This window comes from Diabrotica undecimpunctata, chromosome 10 (assembly GCF_040954645.1).
Source record: "Diabrotica undecimpunctata isolate CICGRU chromosome 10, icDiaUnde3, whole genome shotgun sequence".
NCBI classification, from domain to species: Eukaryota; Metazoa; Arthropoda; class Insecta; order Coleoptera; family Chrysomelidae; genus Diabrotica; species Diabrotica undecimpunctata.
This window is the reverse complement of record NC_092812.1, coordinates 69,035,440-69,052,194: the sequence shown is the minus strand read 5'-3', so window position 1 is coordinate 69,052,194 and position 16,755 is coordinate 69,035,440. Positions and strand designations below refer to the sequence as shown.

At 34.0% G+C, this 16,755-nt stretch overlaps 1 protein-coding gene across 12 annotated transcripts in view; it reads right to left on the bottom strand.

Moving 5' to 3' along the window:
- Ca-alpha1D (Ca[2+]-channel protein alpha[[1]] subunit D) overlaps positions 1-16,755 on the bottom strand; it is a 960,824-nt gene that overhangs the window by 132,660 nt on the left and 811,409 nt on the right. For all 12 annotated transcript variants that reach the window (XM_072546534.1, XM_072546531.1, XM_072546539.1 and 9 more), the window contains exons 17-18: positions 5,374-5,503; positions 1,895-2,061 (exon numbers count right to left, since the gene is read on the bottom strand). In XM_072546534.1, coding sequence (XP_072402635.1) covers positions 1,895-2,061; positions 5,374-5,503 — 297 coding nt within the window. The remainder of the gene's footprint in view (positions 1-1,894; positions 2,062-5,373; positions 5,504-16,755) is intronic.

Sequence of the window (16,755 nt, the reverse complement as noted above, 5' to 3'; positions counted from 1 at the left end):
ACAACTTATATGCAAACGATCAAAATAATATTGAAAAAGATTATAGTGACATACAAATCCAGTGGGAAAAAAATCAATTCGTCCCCAAGTTACATACATTTGATAATAGTCAGAGCGGAGTACACGACATGATGAACTTAACGAAAGTACCAAAGGCAATAGATTATTTTTTTGAAAATGATTACAGAAGATACCGCCAAATATATAATTAATGAAACTAACCGGTATGCTATACAAAAAAATGGAAACATCTTTACATTTCTTGGATTGACTATGCTTATGAGCAGAGACAAAACGCTTGAAGTAAAGGAAAATTGGTCACAAGATCCTCTTTTGTACTCCTAAGTTTTTAGCAAAAAAATGTAAAGAGACAGATACTTATAAATTATGAAATATTTGCATTTCTCTAACAATGAACATGCAGAAGCTAAAGCTGTATAAAATAAAGGAGGTTTTGACACAAATATAACAAAGATTTGTCACAATTCTATCCCTTTTGAAAACCTCGTTTTTGATGAGAATATAATATTGTTTAAGGAAACACTCCTTTTTAAACACTACATAAAAACCAAACGCCACCGTTTTAGTATAAAACTTTATGTTATATATGACTGCGAGACATGCTATTATATATGTTTTTGTTCTGAATTTTATGTTTTTGTTTATGTTGGAAAGAATACATATTTTACCGAAGAAACTATCAAAGGCTTAAGTACCACTGGAAGTATTGTGGCTTAACTTATGAAACTATATTTAAACAAGGGCCACTCACTCTTTACTGACCATTTTTATTGCAGTCTAATCTTGTCACATTATTTGTATGAACATAAAACAAATTCGTGTGAGACTATAAGATTTAAAAGGCTTCATATGCCTTCTGTACACGAAAAATTGAAAAAAGGTAAAGTAGATTGGAGAAATTCTAAAATTTGCTTGGTGTTTAAATGGAAAGACAGAAGAGATGTTATGGTGATAACAACAATTCAAAGTGGTTGTTCTTGACAAAATTGATCCTACTACTAAATAACCAGTAAGGAAACCATATTGTGTTATTGAGTACAATAAACAAATGGGTTTAGTCGACCGCTCGGACATCATGATAAGTAGCATTGATTGCGGATATATCCAGATTAAGGGAAAAGCATTTCCCTTCATTTGTTCCAGCAACCGAAAGGACAAAAACTGCCTCCAGAAGATGTGTTGTGTGTTCGCATACAAAATGCAAGGTATCGAGATACATATGTAAAAAGAATGTGATGTAGGTTTGTGTGTGGATCCATGGTTCGTGACATACCATACTAAAGAAATTTAAAAAAAAAATGCACTTTCCTACCAAAAAATTAAAAAAACGTTTTTTTAACGTTGTTATAAAAAAAATATATATATAAAATATTTCTTACATTAAAAAATATGTATGTCTTTACTTAATAAACAGTTGTTAAACATAACGTATTCATTTTTTTTTATTCTGACCGATATTTGTGCCGTCCACGAGGCACGCAAAAAACTGCCGTCTTTGTGGCATTGCAAGGGCAAATAGCATCATGAAAGGGTTAATTAAAAACAATGAGTTACTATAAAGTTATTGTTAAAACCGTTATTAAAAGCCGTTATAGTCTTTTTGTGGTATCTTACTACACATTTCAACTGTCAAACTCGTCTATACACTTGTGTCGAGTAACAAACTAACTTAATTGGCCTATGTTTTGTTTTTGACATTTGCTTTCTGAAAATGATTGTTTTATAACAGTTGCTATCTTTTGACTAGTTCACCAAGTAGTTTTTTTGGACCAATTTCAATTTTTCCAGAACTTCTTGTTTGTATAATTACTTATTTTTGCGATTTTACTATAATATAAGTCTATAGATCTATTATAATACAGAAATCACTTACCTGTTGTATATAGAAACTAACGACACACAAACCACAAGTAAGTCCAACATATTGAAGGCCGAACGTAAAAAGGCACCGTCGTGAAGGATGCACCCATATGCAGTGGTTTTGAGCATCAGTTCAATTGAAAAAATTATTGTAAAAAATACGTCAAATTTTGACAGCACCTGCAATTAAAACAAAGTGTTATCAAAAATATACAGGAAGATAAAAAATATTACCCTGAACGACCATTTCAATATATAATTAATATACTAGGGAAATTAGTGAAAAAAACACCCTTGTCTCCAAGACACTCATTGGTACATATATCTAGTAATCTAGTAGTTATTCTTAGTGAATTTAGTTAGAAGAATATATGATAAATAAAATATGTTTAGTGTAATTTTTTATATATTTGAGAATAATATTTGTTTGCCAACCCTCCTGATGGCATGTGCCAAGGAGAACAAATATCGCTAAAAGAGAATATTGAATTGTATTTTTTTTAATGAGAAATAAAAAGGCATTATTGATTAATTCATTGATTGGTTGATTATATAAAATATGCAAAACATTGTCATTTTTCACTCATAAACAATATATAAACAACTTAGGACCTCGATTAGATCTATAGACTATAGGTTAAATCAGGGAATTTTATTCATTATTAAATTTTTTTACTGAAAAAGCATACAAACACCTTCAATTTAAGAATTATCAAAGTCATTTTTGTTAATTTATTGCTTAAAAAATTAAAAACAAATGGTTTTTTAAATAATTATTAATAACTTTGTTAGAAATGCATAAGAAAGTCAAATTTTTGTTTATTGTAAAATTGAATTGGTTTTTCCCAGCAGCTTTTTTGCAATATTATACGTAAAGTATTGAGTCTAGAAGGATTCTACAAGTGCTGTAGGAGCAAATTGATGTCTTCTTCTTTACGTGCCATCTCCGCGACGAAGGTTGGCAATCATCACTGCTATTCTAACTTTTGACACTACAGCCCGAAAGAGTTCAGTTGAGCTGCATCCAATCCATTCTCTGAGGTTTCTCAGCCAGGATATTCTTCTTCTACCTATGCTGCGCTTTCTTTGAATCTTTCCCTGCATTATTAGTTTTAGGAATTCATATCTGTCACCACGTGTTATATGAATCAGATATTGTAGTTTTCTTATTTTGATGTATCTCCCTGCTGTTCTCTATTCTTCTTAGTACTTCTTCGTTGGTTATTCTGTCTGTCCAGGAGATTCTCAGCATTCTTCGATATGTCCACATTTCAAATGCTTCCATTTTATTGAGACATTATTTATTTAATTCCATGTCTCCACACCATACAAAAGAACAGAAAATACATAACAGAAAATACATAATACATAACAGAAAATACATAATACTCGTTTTATAAGATTTAGGCTGAGGTCTCTACAACATAATATTTGTTTCATATCATTCAATGCACTTCTAACCTTTTTATAATCTAAGTTATAATTCTGAACTCGTTCTATCGTCTTGTTATTTACGTGTAGATTGATGTATCTAATATTTTTCTTTGATATAACCATGACTTTTGTTTTCTTTATGTATAGTGACAGACCAAATTCTTCACTAGCTGCAACAACCTTATCTAAAATTCGTTGTAGATCTGTAATATTTTCTGCTATTAGTATTGTATCATCAGCAGATCTAATTTCACGTATGGGTAGGCCATTTATTTTTATGCCTGCTACTTCATCTTCTAATGCTTTTTTAAATATTTCCTCTGAGTATGCATTAAACAGTGATGGCGACAAGACACACCCTGTCTAACACCTCTTTTGATTTTTATTCAATTAGTTTTTAAGTTATTTATTCTTATGACAAGTTCTTGTTCATAATACAGATTATTTATTATTCTTATATCCCATGTGTCGATTCTTTGTTCTCAGTAGTTTTATTAACGGATTATGTTTCACTGTATCGAATGCCTTATTCTAGTAAGCTAGGAAGCAGACATAGATGTCCTGGTTTACATCTAAACATCTCTGTATTAGCACATTTACTGCATATAATGCTTCTCTGGTTCCTTGAACATTTCTAAATCCGAACTGAGTTTGTCCAATGTCTTGTTTTAACTTTTTATATATTCTACGATGAATAATCTTTAGAAATTCTTTTAGTATGTGGCACATTAGACTGATGTAGGTGACTTATATTTACAAATTTAATCACTTGAACAAACAGTTTATGTTAAATATTGTTAAATTAATTTGCAAGATTTGGCAATTTTACAGTTATATCTTAATGCTTAACGATCATCATCATCAGCCTCTCTCAATCCACTGCTGGACATAGGCCTCCCCTGTTTGTCTCCAAAGTGTTCTATCTTGTGCTTGCTGTATCCAGTTTTTTGTTGTCTTTCGTAAGTCGTCTTGCCATCGTGTTGGTGATCTTCCTCTGCTACGTTTATCGGCTCTTGGTCTCCATTCAACTAGTTTGCGAGTCCATCTTCCATCCTTCATTCTGGCAACGTGTCCAGCCCATTGTCATTTTAAGTTACAGCTTCTTTCAGTGACGTCTATGACTTTGGTCTTAGCTCGTAGATCTTCGTTTCTAATCCTGTCTCGCAGAGTGGCCCCTATCATTGATCGCTCCATTCTTCTCTGCGCTACTCTTAGTTTTTGTGCATTTTTCTTCTGTGAGCGATAATGTTTTTGCACCATAGGTCATCACCGGTAGTACGCATTGGTCGAAAACTTTTTTCTTCATATTAGTTGGGATCTCACTCTTAAAAACGTTCCTAAGAGCTCCGTCTGCTGCCCAGATATATATATATATATATATATATATATATATATATATATATATATATATATATTAAATGGCCAAATATATGGCCTAGGAGGACAAATTCGTTAAACTTCCCGTGCTCGAATCGGTATCAATAAAGTGTTATGATCATTTCGGCCTAGCCCAGCCTCATCAGACACTTTGGGCTGATACAAATTCAAACTCGGAAAGTCCAACGAATGTCTCCCAAAACTTTATCAATCATTCTACTAAACTTTAGAAATTTTAGCAAATAATCCATGTAAAATAATTTCAAATATGTACCCTGTTATAATTTTTTTAATAATAAAGATAAAGAAATTTTGCCAAGTTTTTTTAAAGCTGAAACACTTATCTTTAAAATAAGGTGGTTTTTAAAAGTTTTGTAATTATTGTTTTTCAGAAAGGAAATCTGAAATAACTCCAGTTCTTACAGTCGTATCAAAGTTTCCCAAACGCCATTTTGTTCATTTTTTTAAAAAGAACAATTTTCATTTTGATAAAATTAAATATGTTTAACAGAATAGAAGATACAATCATTTAAACAATTGAATTGTAAAGAAATTTTCAAAAGAAGTAGAAGAAAATAAAAGAACGTAAATTTACTGAGGAGCCGTAAAAGTACATAATCATCTCTTCCTTCTGCCACTTAGACTATTAGTAGTTTAATAGATATTCAGTTATTAACTCACCTTATTGGTTTCAGACTCCGTGTCTATTGGGTCCTCAACTGCTAGTAATGCTGAAGATACCATAATACACACCAAAATCATATTGCTAAAGTAACTGTGATTACATAGCCAGTGGCAGAATACACGAAACCTTAAACAGGATAAATATATATTTAATTATTTGTTTTCTTGGATAATGTTATTCCTAGATGAAATGATGTGTGCAGGTGGGTCGATCACTATCGTGTTTGGAACATTTTTTGGAATTCTTGTATATACTGTAAAGATCTGGTTATAAAATAAAAAAGTTAATAAAAGTAAATAAATAGAAAAATTAAACAACCATTTTAAATAAACTTTCATCAAGATATTATACCTATTTTTTGACTTAAAACAATTATATTTAGTTTGCCTTTCGAGCTCTAATAATCATCTTTACCTGGTTTACCTATCCTAGCTTTTTATCCCAATAACGTCACAATAGTTTATAAAAATGCTTATATAAGTGTTGAAATTGATTTACTAGGCTTTAACCAATTCGATATTAATTTGTAGACAGAGTAGACGTTATGTACAAGATAACTGAATTCAAAAAGATATAAACGGTACGCTACTGTATCTAAATCTTGTAGCTGTTTTCACTTTACCTTTTTCTGGTTACGATGGGACAAATAGAGCTAAGACAACACTGCGTTTATCATAAACAAACGAATAAGAATGAGATGAGAGACATTAGAAACACCTTCTTATAACAGAAAGTATAAAGTATTCAATGCAAATATCGTATTTGTTCTAATATCCAGGGCCCAGACATGGATGTCCTAAGAACAACTGAAACTAAAAAAAACTTAACGGAACGTGGAAAAATGGAATGGATGTATAAAGAGCATGAATAGATACTGGGCTATGGTATGGCTTTAGTATTTAATTAAGCAACAAAACACTGAAAACTGTTGTTTTCAAAATTTCCACAAAATTTATTATGATTTATTACCACTACAGCTGTTTCGGCAGAGTGCCTTTCTCAAGTTCAGTCTTCAGTTTAACTGAATAATTTGAGGAGGGGAGAACTGTTTATCTAAATTTGGTCATTCAGAATTATGTCTGTGTTTTTAATTTGTTACTTTCTATAGGTTCTAATAAATATAGCTTAAGGCCATTATTTTGAATGTAAAGAATTTGAAATTGGCCATTTAAAAGAATGATTGTGGTCTAGCAGGTGAAGTACGCACGTAGAATCTGTCTTTCCATTGTCGAAAGTCCTTTTATGTTCTACTATACGTTTGTTAAAAATTCTACCAGTTTGACCGATGTAAGTTTTTGGGCATTCACCCATTTTAAGTTTGTATACATTACTGTGTAAGTACTTTTTCTTTTGGCACTTGTTGTTCTTAATATATTTGCCTTACTTGTTGTTTGTTCTGAAAGCTGGTGTTATTTCTGTCTTTTTTATGTGTTTGGTTATTTTTATTGATATCTTGCCTGTATATGTAATCGAGCAGAAGGTACTGAGTTTTTCTCTGGTGGTGGAAATACTAATTTTAGGGCTTCCTTATTTAGTTTTTGATTTAAATTTTATATATTGTTCGTTCGTTGTACCCATTGTTAACTGATATTTGCTTAATAATATTCAATTCTATCTCGTAGTTTCTTTTTAACATGGGAATTTCAATTAATCTATGTAACATGCTATGGTGGGATGCCAATTTATGTTGTGTAGGATGGGATGATAAATTGTGTATGTATAGTCGTGTCAGTATGGGTAGGTCTACGAAATACGGAGAACTCTTATAAAATACGGAGGAATGTTTGTTTTTAAGTCTGATAATTTTTAAATCTACAAAATTTATGGATTGGTTCTGTTCTCTTTCTATGGTAAATTTAATATGACTATGGAGTGAATTAATATACGATAAGAATAGTTCCTGTAAAACATACCACTACATCGTCTACGTATCCCCTCCAATATAAAAACTGTTAGAATACATGTTTTGTATATACATATATTTAATTATTAAATTCAATGTAGTGCTGATTTATGCAAACTTCAAGAGAATGTGAAATTTCAGATGTAACGATTGGATTTGTAATATTTAAGTCTATTGTCTAAGAGGTTTTTTACCAGAAAAAAAGTTTGTTCAGGAAGAATACTACGAAAAAGATTATTTTACGTTAAATGAAATTAATTTGGAGTTGTTAGGTAACTAGAAATTGATTTTTTACGGTAAATTTAGGTGAAAATTTAGTGTGCTAAAATAATTTCTGACAGTTTTTTAAGTTTATATGACGGAGCTACATAAAAAAAACTACAGGCCTTATCAGGTTAGTGTAGTTTAATAAAAGAGTATAATATAGGAGGTTGTGCTTTCATAATATTGAGGGATTTCTGTTTTATTGAATTTAATTCTGATTTTGAATTTTCCAACGCCAGTTTAATTTGTTTTTGATACATTCCGTCGAATATTTGTTTATTGTATTAATATTTTCATTATTTGAAAATTCTATTGTTTTTCTATTATATTCTATTTTATCTAGGTATAGCAATAGTAGTGTTACCTTTGTCTGCTTTTGTAAACACTATGTTGTTTTCTATTGATTTATTTTTAATTGAAATGGTTGTTTGATTCTCTTTGTAATAGGACTTTTAAGTTTCACTACACACATCGGTAATAGAGTTTGCAATAACAATTTTTTCGATATTGTTGGCAGCTTTGTTTAACGCTACTTCACATTCTACACCTAAATATTCTTAAGTTTTTGACTATTATGTTGAGGCAAGTTGTGTCTAAATCCTTTTTCTAAAAGTTTTATCTCTTTATTACTGAATTTACTATCTGCTAAATTTATAAATCTATTGAAAAACTGAATATTGGGTTTTTTACTATTGAAAATTAGATGATTTAGTTTTTCACACTGTGAGTTTAAAATTAATTTATAAATAAACTAATAAACTAATGCAGGGTCAATTACCGACGGTGGAAAGCCTGGAGAGTCATTAAAGAAGCGATGGAAGGAAGCAAGATTGGTCGCCAAGATGTCAACAGGATGCCATACTGGTGGAATGCGGACATCGAGGCACTAAGAAATGAATGTATAGCAATGAGAAGAAGGTTAACGAGAGCAAGAGGCAGAGCATCAATCAGCCCTGAGGTCATCGAGGAGATCGAGGAGGAGTACCGAGCAAGGACGATGGAACTGTACAGGAAAATCCGTACAAAAAAAAAGAGGCACTGGAAAAAGCTGTGTGAAAAGCTGGATGAGGACATCTGCGGTCAGGGATACAAGATCGTCATGAAGAAGTTCCATGCGTATCCTCCTTACGAAATGCCTATGGACAAGAAGCTTGAGGTAACACGAGAGCTCTTTCAGGACGGTAGATGACGTGGTGTATGGAGGGATGAAGGAGTTGAGCGGGCTGTACCCTTTACCATGGATGAACTTGTCAAGGCATTGGGTTCATTCAAGACATGTAGGTTCCCCGGACTGGATCAGATACCACCTGAGGCGGTGAAGGGTCTAGGACGGGCGGAGTCTGCGTGGCTTCTGGAACACATGAATGCACTGCTGGAAACACAAACCTTTCCTGAGCCTTGAAGGACATCGAGGTTAATACTGCTCCCCAAGGCTAGGGAAAAGTATCGCCCCATCTGTCTTCTTCCATGCATCAGTAAGCTGTATGAAAGGATGATGCGAGTAAGCATAGACGGTATATTTGAGAGGTCAGGTGGTTTATCTCGGAGACAATTTGGTTTTTGTAAAGGGAAAAGCACGATTGATCCAATCATGAGTGTACTCGAAGCATTGCGCAACAGAGGGGATGAACATCGCTGGGCGGCCCTGCTGTTGTTTGATGTTAAGAATGCATTCAATACGGTGCAGTGGAACGAGATAATAAAGGCAATGGAGGAGAGAGAATGTCCTGGTTAGCTGATGAATATGGTGGCGGAGTATCTGTCCGAGAGAAGGATTATGGTGGAAAAGGGCACGATCGTGGACGTGACGGCCGGGTTACCCCAGTAATCTGTCTTGGGTCCGACTCTATGGAACCTGGCATATGATGGGGTTATGCACTGTGAATATGGAGAGGGTACAACCCCCTTCGCATTCGCGGATGACCTCGCTGTACTGGTAATGGCCCGAGATGAGCCAGATCTCAAATACCGGATTCGGAACGCAGGCCGCGTCGTAAAGAAATGGATGACGCAGCACGGACTAAAACTTGCGGCAGAGAAAACCGAAGCCATCAATATGAAGGGGACATCAAGAAAAAAGTAAAGTACCTAGGAGTGACATTGCACCAGAACGGAAAATGGGGGGAGCACGTGCGGGAGGTGGTCCGGAAGACTGCGAATAGTGCGGCTGCGTTGGGGAGGGTGATGCCCAACATTGGGGGACCCAAATCCGAAAGGAGGAGGGTCTTACACGGTGTTGTACAGTCGATCATCCTCTACGCGGCACCAGTCTGGAGTGAGGCGGTAGAGATAACGGCCTATAGGAGGCTCATGACACAAGTGGACAGAACAAGTCTGTTGCGAATGGCATGCGCCTACAAAACTGTCTGCGGCAGCCTTGTGGACCATAACTGGATGTGTTCCGTTGCATGTTTTGGCGGTGGAAAGAAAAGAGGTCCATGATAGAATAGGCCCAAACCTTACTGTGACCGAGAGAAGACAGGAAAGGGAAAGGTCAATTAAAAGAATGCAAGAAGCATGGAACAACACGGAGGATGTGGCACAGTGGACAAAAATGTTGATCCCGAACATAAGAGATTGGGTGGACTGTGGCCACAGGCGACTGGATTATTTCCTGACGCAGGTGCTTACAGGAGACGGGTGTTTTAGGGCCTACCTCTCTAGGTTCGGAAAAGCGGACACAGATACGATGTTAGATTGCAGCAGATGGATAGTAGAAATGAACAGAATGAAGAGAGAGACAGGTGTGAATTTTGTTACAGTAAGAGAAATGATTGAGAGAATGATTGAAAATAAATCAGGTTGGGCCAACATACACAGCTATATCCGTGCATTAATAAAGAAAAAGGAAGAAGAAGAAAGACAGCTGGACCAACGGCAAAACTAGGGGTGAAAGATGCTGGAAGTTGAAGCTAGAGAAGTGGGTCACACTGTATGAGTTAGATAGGCGTGAGTCAGACTGTGGGGAGTCAGTCGGACTGTGCCGTACTAGGAGCGATGAGGGTCTTCCTCCGCGCTACCTGGAACGAGACAGGGAGCCTCCTTGCTGATGAATGGAGTGTGGATGTGTATGAATGGATAATGAATGAATGAATGTAGTGCTTCGGAAGTGATGCCGGCCTTACAGCGGCCATTCCGCTTCCGGATCGCTGAATGACAGAGGAGGGTCTGGTTTAGCAGGTAGGCGTTCGGCGTAGACTCGGCGACGAGAGAGCATTTTAAAGTACCTCGGGAACTATCGCCGGAAGAACGAATCCTGCACTAAGGTCAGTCAGGCGGCGTCCTGGACTGAGATGTCTTTTGAAGATTACAGACCCCACTCTATAAAGACGAAAAAGTTTTTCACACTGTCTATTGAATTTTTTATCCATTATATTATATACTTTAATTCTCAAGTTAGAATCTAGGATGTCAAATTCTATATTATTCAATCTATAATTCAATTATGCATGACATACCTTAAGATAAACAGCTATCATATCTCGTTTTCTATACTTATAGATATAGTATTAAATAATATAATATTACATCGGTCAAACTGGTAGAACTCTTAACAAACGGACAGCAGAGCACAAAAATTCTTTTAGAGTAGGTCAATAAGAGAAAAATAGATTCTACGTAAGCACTTCCACTTTCTAGACCATAATTTTTCTTTTAATGATAAAATAAAGGCCTTAAGCTATTTTTATTAGAATCTATGGAGACTAACAAATTAAAAAATACCGACATGAGACAAACAGTTCTCCTCTCCTCAACTTAGGTACACATACAAAATATATTATTCAGGAGCGATAGTGCTTAGTTAATTAACATTGCTATTTTAGAAACAGTTTACTTGTCTATAAACTTGATAAATGTATTTCATAGCCATAAACTATTTTTTGTTAATAAATCTACCACTATAAAACACTAGAAAAAGTTTAGTAAATCACAAAGAAAAATAATAACACAAAAAACTCAAATGTGTTTTAATTAGTAACATTGTAACGTTATTAAGGAGCTTGGTATATCTACGAGGCGTATTATTTACTCCTATTGAAAAAACATCTTTGTAGATAACCTGGGATTCATAGAAAAGCAAAATCAAAAACGCGGTGCGTTTGATACTTGATTTTTTACGTGCCCGTAAAAGAGCTTATTAATCTTAAGATGTTTTGCCAATAAAGTATTGTAACGCTCTATTTGTTTTGAGCCATGCAAAAAACAACATTGATGACATTAAGCATATTTCTTCAAAATATTTCAAACATTTATCACATTGACTTAACCAACTAAATATATAAAATATATAGCTTTTTTATTTTAGCATAAATCTGCAATATAACTTTAGGATTTGTACACAGCATCAATTTCGCTTTGCTCTTGATATCGGTATTAGTCGGGGTTCTTCAAATTTACATCGCATTTAAATTTTTTTTAAATTCCGACTTTGTTTTGTAAAATTTTATGATTTGATTTTATTTTGACGTTGCCAAATGTAAAGTGTCTGAGATATACAGAGAATAGATATATTTTTAAATAGGACCAGCCGTATATCTTACAATCTTCTGTTATAGTTTTGTATTGCCGATGCAGAATATATCTTTCACTTCGTTAAATCAAGTAGATTTTATTGTTAGTATGTACGTCGTGATTTACTGTCGGTAGATACGTTGTGGTAGTTTTTTTAAAATAGTCTTAACAGAGATAAAAATCGGACTAAATTACAATGGTAGACTTAACAGAGTGTCAAAAGATTGAAAGTTTAATATTAAAAAGGTGTGTTGACAGGTAATAATATCAAAAAGATTATGAAATTTGACTATGTTTTACTTACGACATTAAGTATGAAGACAGAATGCCTCTAGCACATGAAGCTGTATCTAAAATTATTCACAAATTTAAGAAAAGTGGACATCCGAGAACTCCCAAAAAGTAGTCGCCCTGATATTCCACAGGAAACAAAAGCTGACATTTTTTATTGATGATTGAAGATCCTCATAAGGCTACTAGAATAATTGCAAACGAAAATCAAATAAGTCAAACTTCTTCTTCTTAGAGTGCCATATCCCTACGGAACGTCGGCGACTACCATGCTTATAATATTGTTATACTGATCTCGGTCTTGCGCTACGTGTAGCAATTGGTCCGCTGTCAAACCTGTCCACTGCCGCAAATTCCTCAACCAAGAGAGTTTCTTCCGTCCTATCCATTTCTTTCCTTCGATTTTACCGTTGAGAATTAGCCGAAGGAACTCATATCGTGGTCCTCTGATTATATGTCCAAGATATTCTAGTTTACGCCTCTTAATAATATTTAATAGAGTTCGTTGATGTCCCATTCTTCGAAGAACTTCTTCGTTTCTGGTTCTGCTAGTCCATGGAATTTTTAGTATCCTTCGATACAACCACATCTCAAACGCCTCGATTTTATTTATGATATCGGCGTTTAAAGTCCAAGTTTCATATCCATACAAAAGTACAGACCAAGCAAGAAATGAGTTTCTTGCCTGTTTAATTCTACATCGAATTTCGAAGGATGGATCCAGATTTTGGGTAATCCAATATCTAAGGTATTTGAATCTCTGAACTCTCTGCAGCGGTTGTTGGTTTAATATCAGTTGGGTTGCGCCGATATACACTTTACTGGTCACCATGTATTTAGTTTTATCGATATTTATCAATTTAGGCAATAAGTTTGATGTCTTTCTCATCTAGTTGGATGCTCTGGAAGGCGATAATAAGTCTGGTATGCTGAACGCGATCAAATGCCTTTTCAAAATCAATGAAGCACATATATACGGGTTTTCTTACCTCCCAACATCGTTGAAGGAGTGTTTGCATAGAAAATAGTGCTTCTATAGTTCCAAGGCATCTCTGGAACCCGAACTGCTCTTGACTAATTATTTCTTCGCACTTGTTGTTAATTCGATTTAGAAGAATATGCAACAGTATTTTAACGGCATGTCTCATTAAACTAATGAGTCTACAATCGCTACATTTCTTAACGTTTGGTTTCTTAGGTAGAGGATAAAGATCGATCTGGTCCACTGGCTTTGTTGTTTTTGGCTTGGTGTATGGCTTTTTCCACTTCAGCTTTTAAGATTGATGGTCCTGTATTTGCACTTAAGTTAGGTAATGATCCTCGATCATCCTTAAATAATGCTTTAATGTAGTTTTCCCATTCCTCCATTACTTCGTCTTCTAGGGATAGTGCATGACCTTCATTATTCGTTAATGTTATGGGTGTATTTCTTTTGTGTACTGTAACTTCTTTTATTTACCTTTGTGTGTTAAATGCGTCATGTTTTCGTTGCAATTCTTCTAGTTCCTCACATTTTGCTCGCATCCATAACTTTCTGGCTTCCCTGATTTTTCTTCGAATCAGATTATGCTTTCGTTTATACTCTGAGTTATTTCTATTTTTAAGCTGTCTTCTTTCGTCCATCATTTCGATTATTTCATCTTTCATCCACGCTTGCTTTTTATAATAGGTGACATAGGTGTAATAGGTTTATAATATGTTATCCCATCTTTCTTCGATTGTTGGTACATTGTATACTTGTGTGATGTTGTCTCGAATTTTTTCGTTCATTGTCTGCTCAAAGTGATGTTTAAATTCTTCTTCTTTTAGTTTTTGTCTATCGTATTTCTTTGTAATGGAAGGCTTTTTGATTGTCTTTAATTTTAGGTTGATTCGAGATGCCAGTAAATTGTGATCGGTGGCTGCGTCGGCACTTGGATATGCCTTAGTACATTTACATGAGTTTCGAAATCTATTGTTAATCATGATATAATCTATTTGGTTACGCATTACACTACCATGGCCATCTCTCGGTGATATCCATGTATAGAGACGTCTTTTTGGTTGTTTAAAACATGTGTTGGTGATAACAAAGTTTTCCTCTTGACAGAACTCCACCAACCTATCACCTCTTTCGTTTCTTTCCCCAAGACCGAATCCTCCAGTAATTCCGGGAGTTATGTCTTCTCCTACTTTAGCGTTGAAGTCTCCCATATTACACAGATTTCGTGTTTTTTGTGTTATTTAGTGCTTGCTTTAATACATGGTAAAAGTCAAACAACTGTTCGTAAATATTTAAAAAAAGAAAAATGGTATCCCTATAAAGCACAATTGGTACTGGAACTGACAGAAGACGATCCAGATCGCAGAATCCAGTTCGGTGACACAATGTTAAATAAATTTAACACTAATCCTAATTGTTTTAACCAAATCCTTTTTTCTGATGAGGTTACTTTCCATTTAAATGTTACGGTCAATAAACAAAATTGAACGTACTGGTCAGATGAAAATCCACTAGTTCTACCACTTTGTCTTGAATAGTTAAAAGGTTATTGGGGACCATATTTGTCATAAACTTAGTTTTAGTCAAGTTCTTTCTGAGGCCCACCTTCGAACATGCAAGGTCCAATTCATGTAACATATCTCTGGCTTCTCCTAAATTATCTGTGATAAGGACAATGTCATCTGCGAGACGGAGAGGGTTAAGCTTTAAGCCGTCTATTCTAACTCCTTTGTGGTCCCAATTGACCATCTTAAAGCCGTTGTGAATAATTTCGGTGACAATGTATCTCCTTGCCTTATCCCATGTTTTATTTTTATTGGCAACGTGAAAGCAACGTTAAAGCAACGTTTAAAAAAAACGTAAAACGTTGCTTTTATACTCCTTTTCAATTATACAGGGCGCTGAACTTTTTACAATTTTCATTAAAATTTGGTAATCATTTTTTTAATATCTACCCTTTATATCACAAATCAACTTTGAGTTCTTGAAACAAGGAACAGAAGCGGAATTTAAATTTAAAATAAAATACAGTGTGTTTCAGTTAAAAAAACATATCTTTGATGCGGTACAGTGGGCACTATGGAAGACCCTGTATATTTTTTCTGTATCTTATATACTGCTCAAAAGACACAGTTAACACAGCCTTTTATAGTCCACAGTAATCATTTTTGGTTAGGGTTCGCATCATAGCTCAGCACGTATCGTAATAGAGGTGTAGCAGTTTCAACATTTCAATTCTTCTGTAAACGATACTCAAAATCACACTCCAAAATATTCTTTTTCTTTTTTATGTGTCGTGTTCCCCTAAACCCTTGACAATGAATTGCATATCCTTGAACTTATTGTACTGTGGTTTCAAATGCTGCAGCTGCTGCAGTGATCTGGTGCTGACCATTAGCATAAATCGTTCTTCGCCATAGTTTTACAGTTATTCCCTCTCCATTATCGAAAGTTTATCTTCATTATATTAAACTATACCTGTTCAATTTTTTCCTTTTTAGTGACGAGTGTTTTTTCTTCCCGGTTTCATTTTCCACACAATCTTTCCTTTTATGAGAAAATTTAGCACCTTATAAATATAAATATTAACATAAAAATAAAATATTATTTTTAATTTAGTTTTAATATATTTAATTTAATTTTTATTTTGTTTTATTAAATTAGAAATAAACTAAGTTAAAAAATTATATTTTTTATGTTAAATGCTATACAAATTAGTCTATAACTAATATTTTTTAAAACTTCTACATAATAATATGTGTTATGTGAAATAACGTTTGAAATTTTAATTGTAAATTTGATGTAAATTTGAACATTTCACCCCACTAATATCGATATCGTGAGCAGAGCGAGAGCGATGGTGGGTACGAACCCTTGTTATCAGCTACATCTTGTGGGTGGTGGAAAATATGATTGTATTAGAGGAAACAGCAATTTGATATCTATTGTTTCTAGTATATATATATATATATATATATATATATATTATGTATATATAATAATTCGTAGTTCGATAGATAAATTACTTATTGTCATTTAAAATAAGTAGCATTATATCAATCGAAAGGATAACATTAAGGAATGGTTATAGCTAAAAGACCTTTTTAATAAAACTTTATTTGGTATTGCGATATTTTCTTGTGAAATGTTTATCTTAGAGAATATTTAATATCAGAATATAACTTTGAAATAAAAATTATGAATGCTGTTAACCTATTTTGTGGGTGGTAATACTAAGGTGATAGCTGAGTTACTTGCCCTCGATCTTATAGGTATTACCATATTTTGAGTAAGAGATATTTTTCCCTTTGATTAATATCAAATTCTAATATTTAATGTTCTTGTTGTAGTTGTTTATAGATGAGGTTGAATAACCCCGTCTGAGTATTCAGTACAGGTAATTGCATTGTTTTTTTTTCTAGTAAT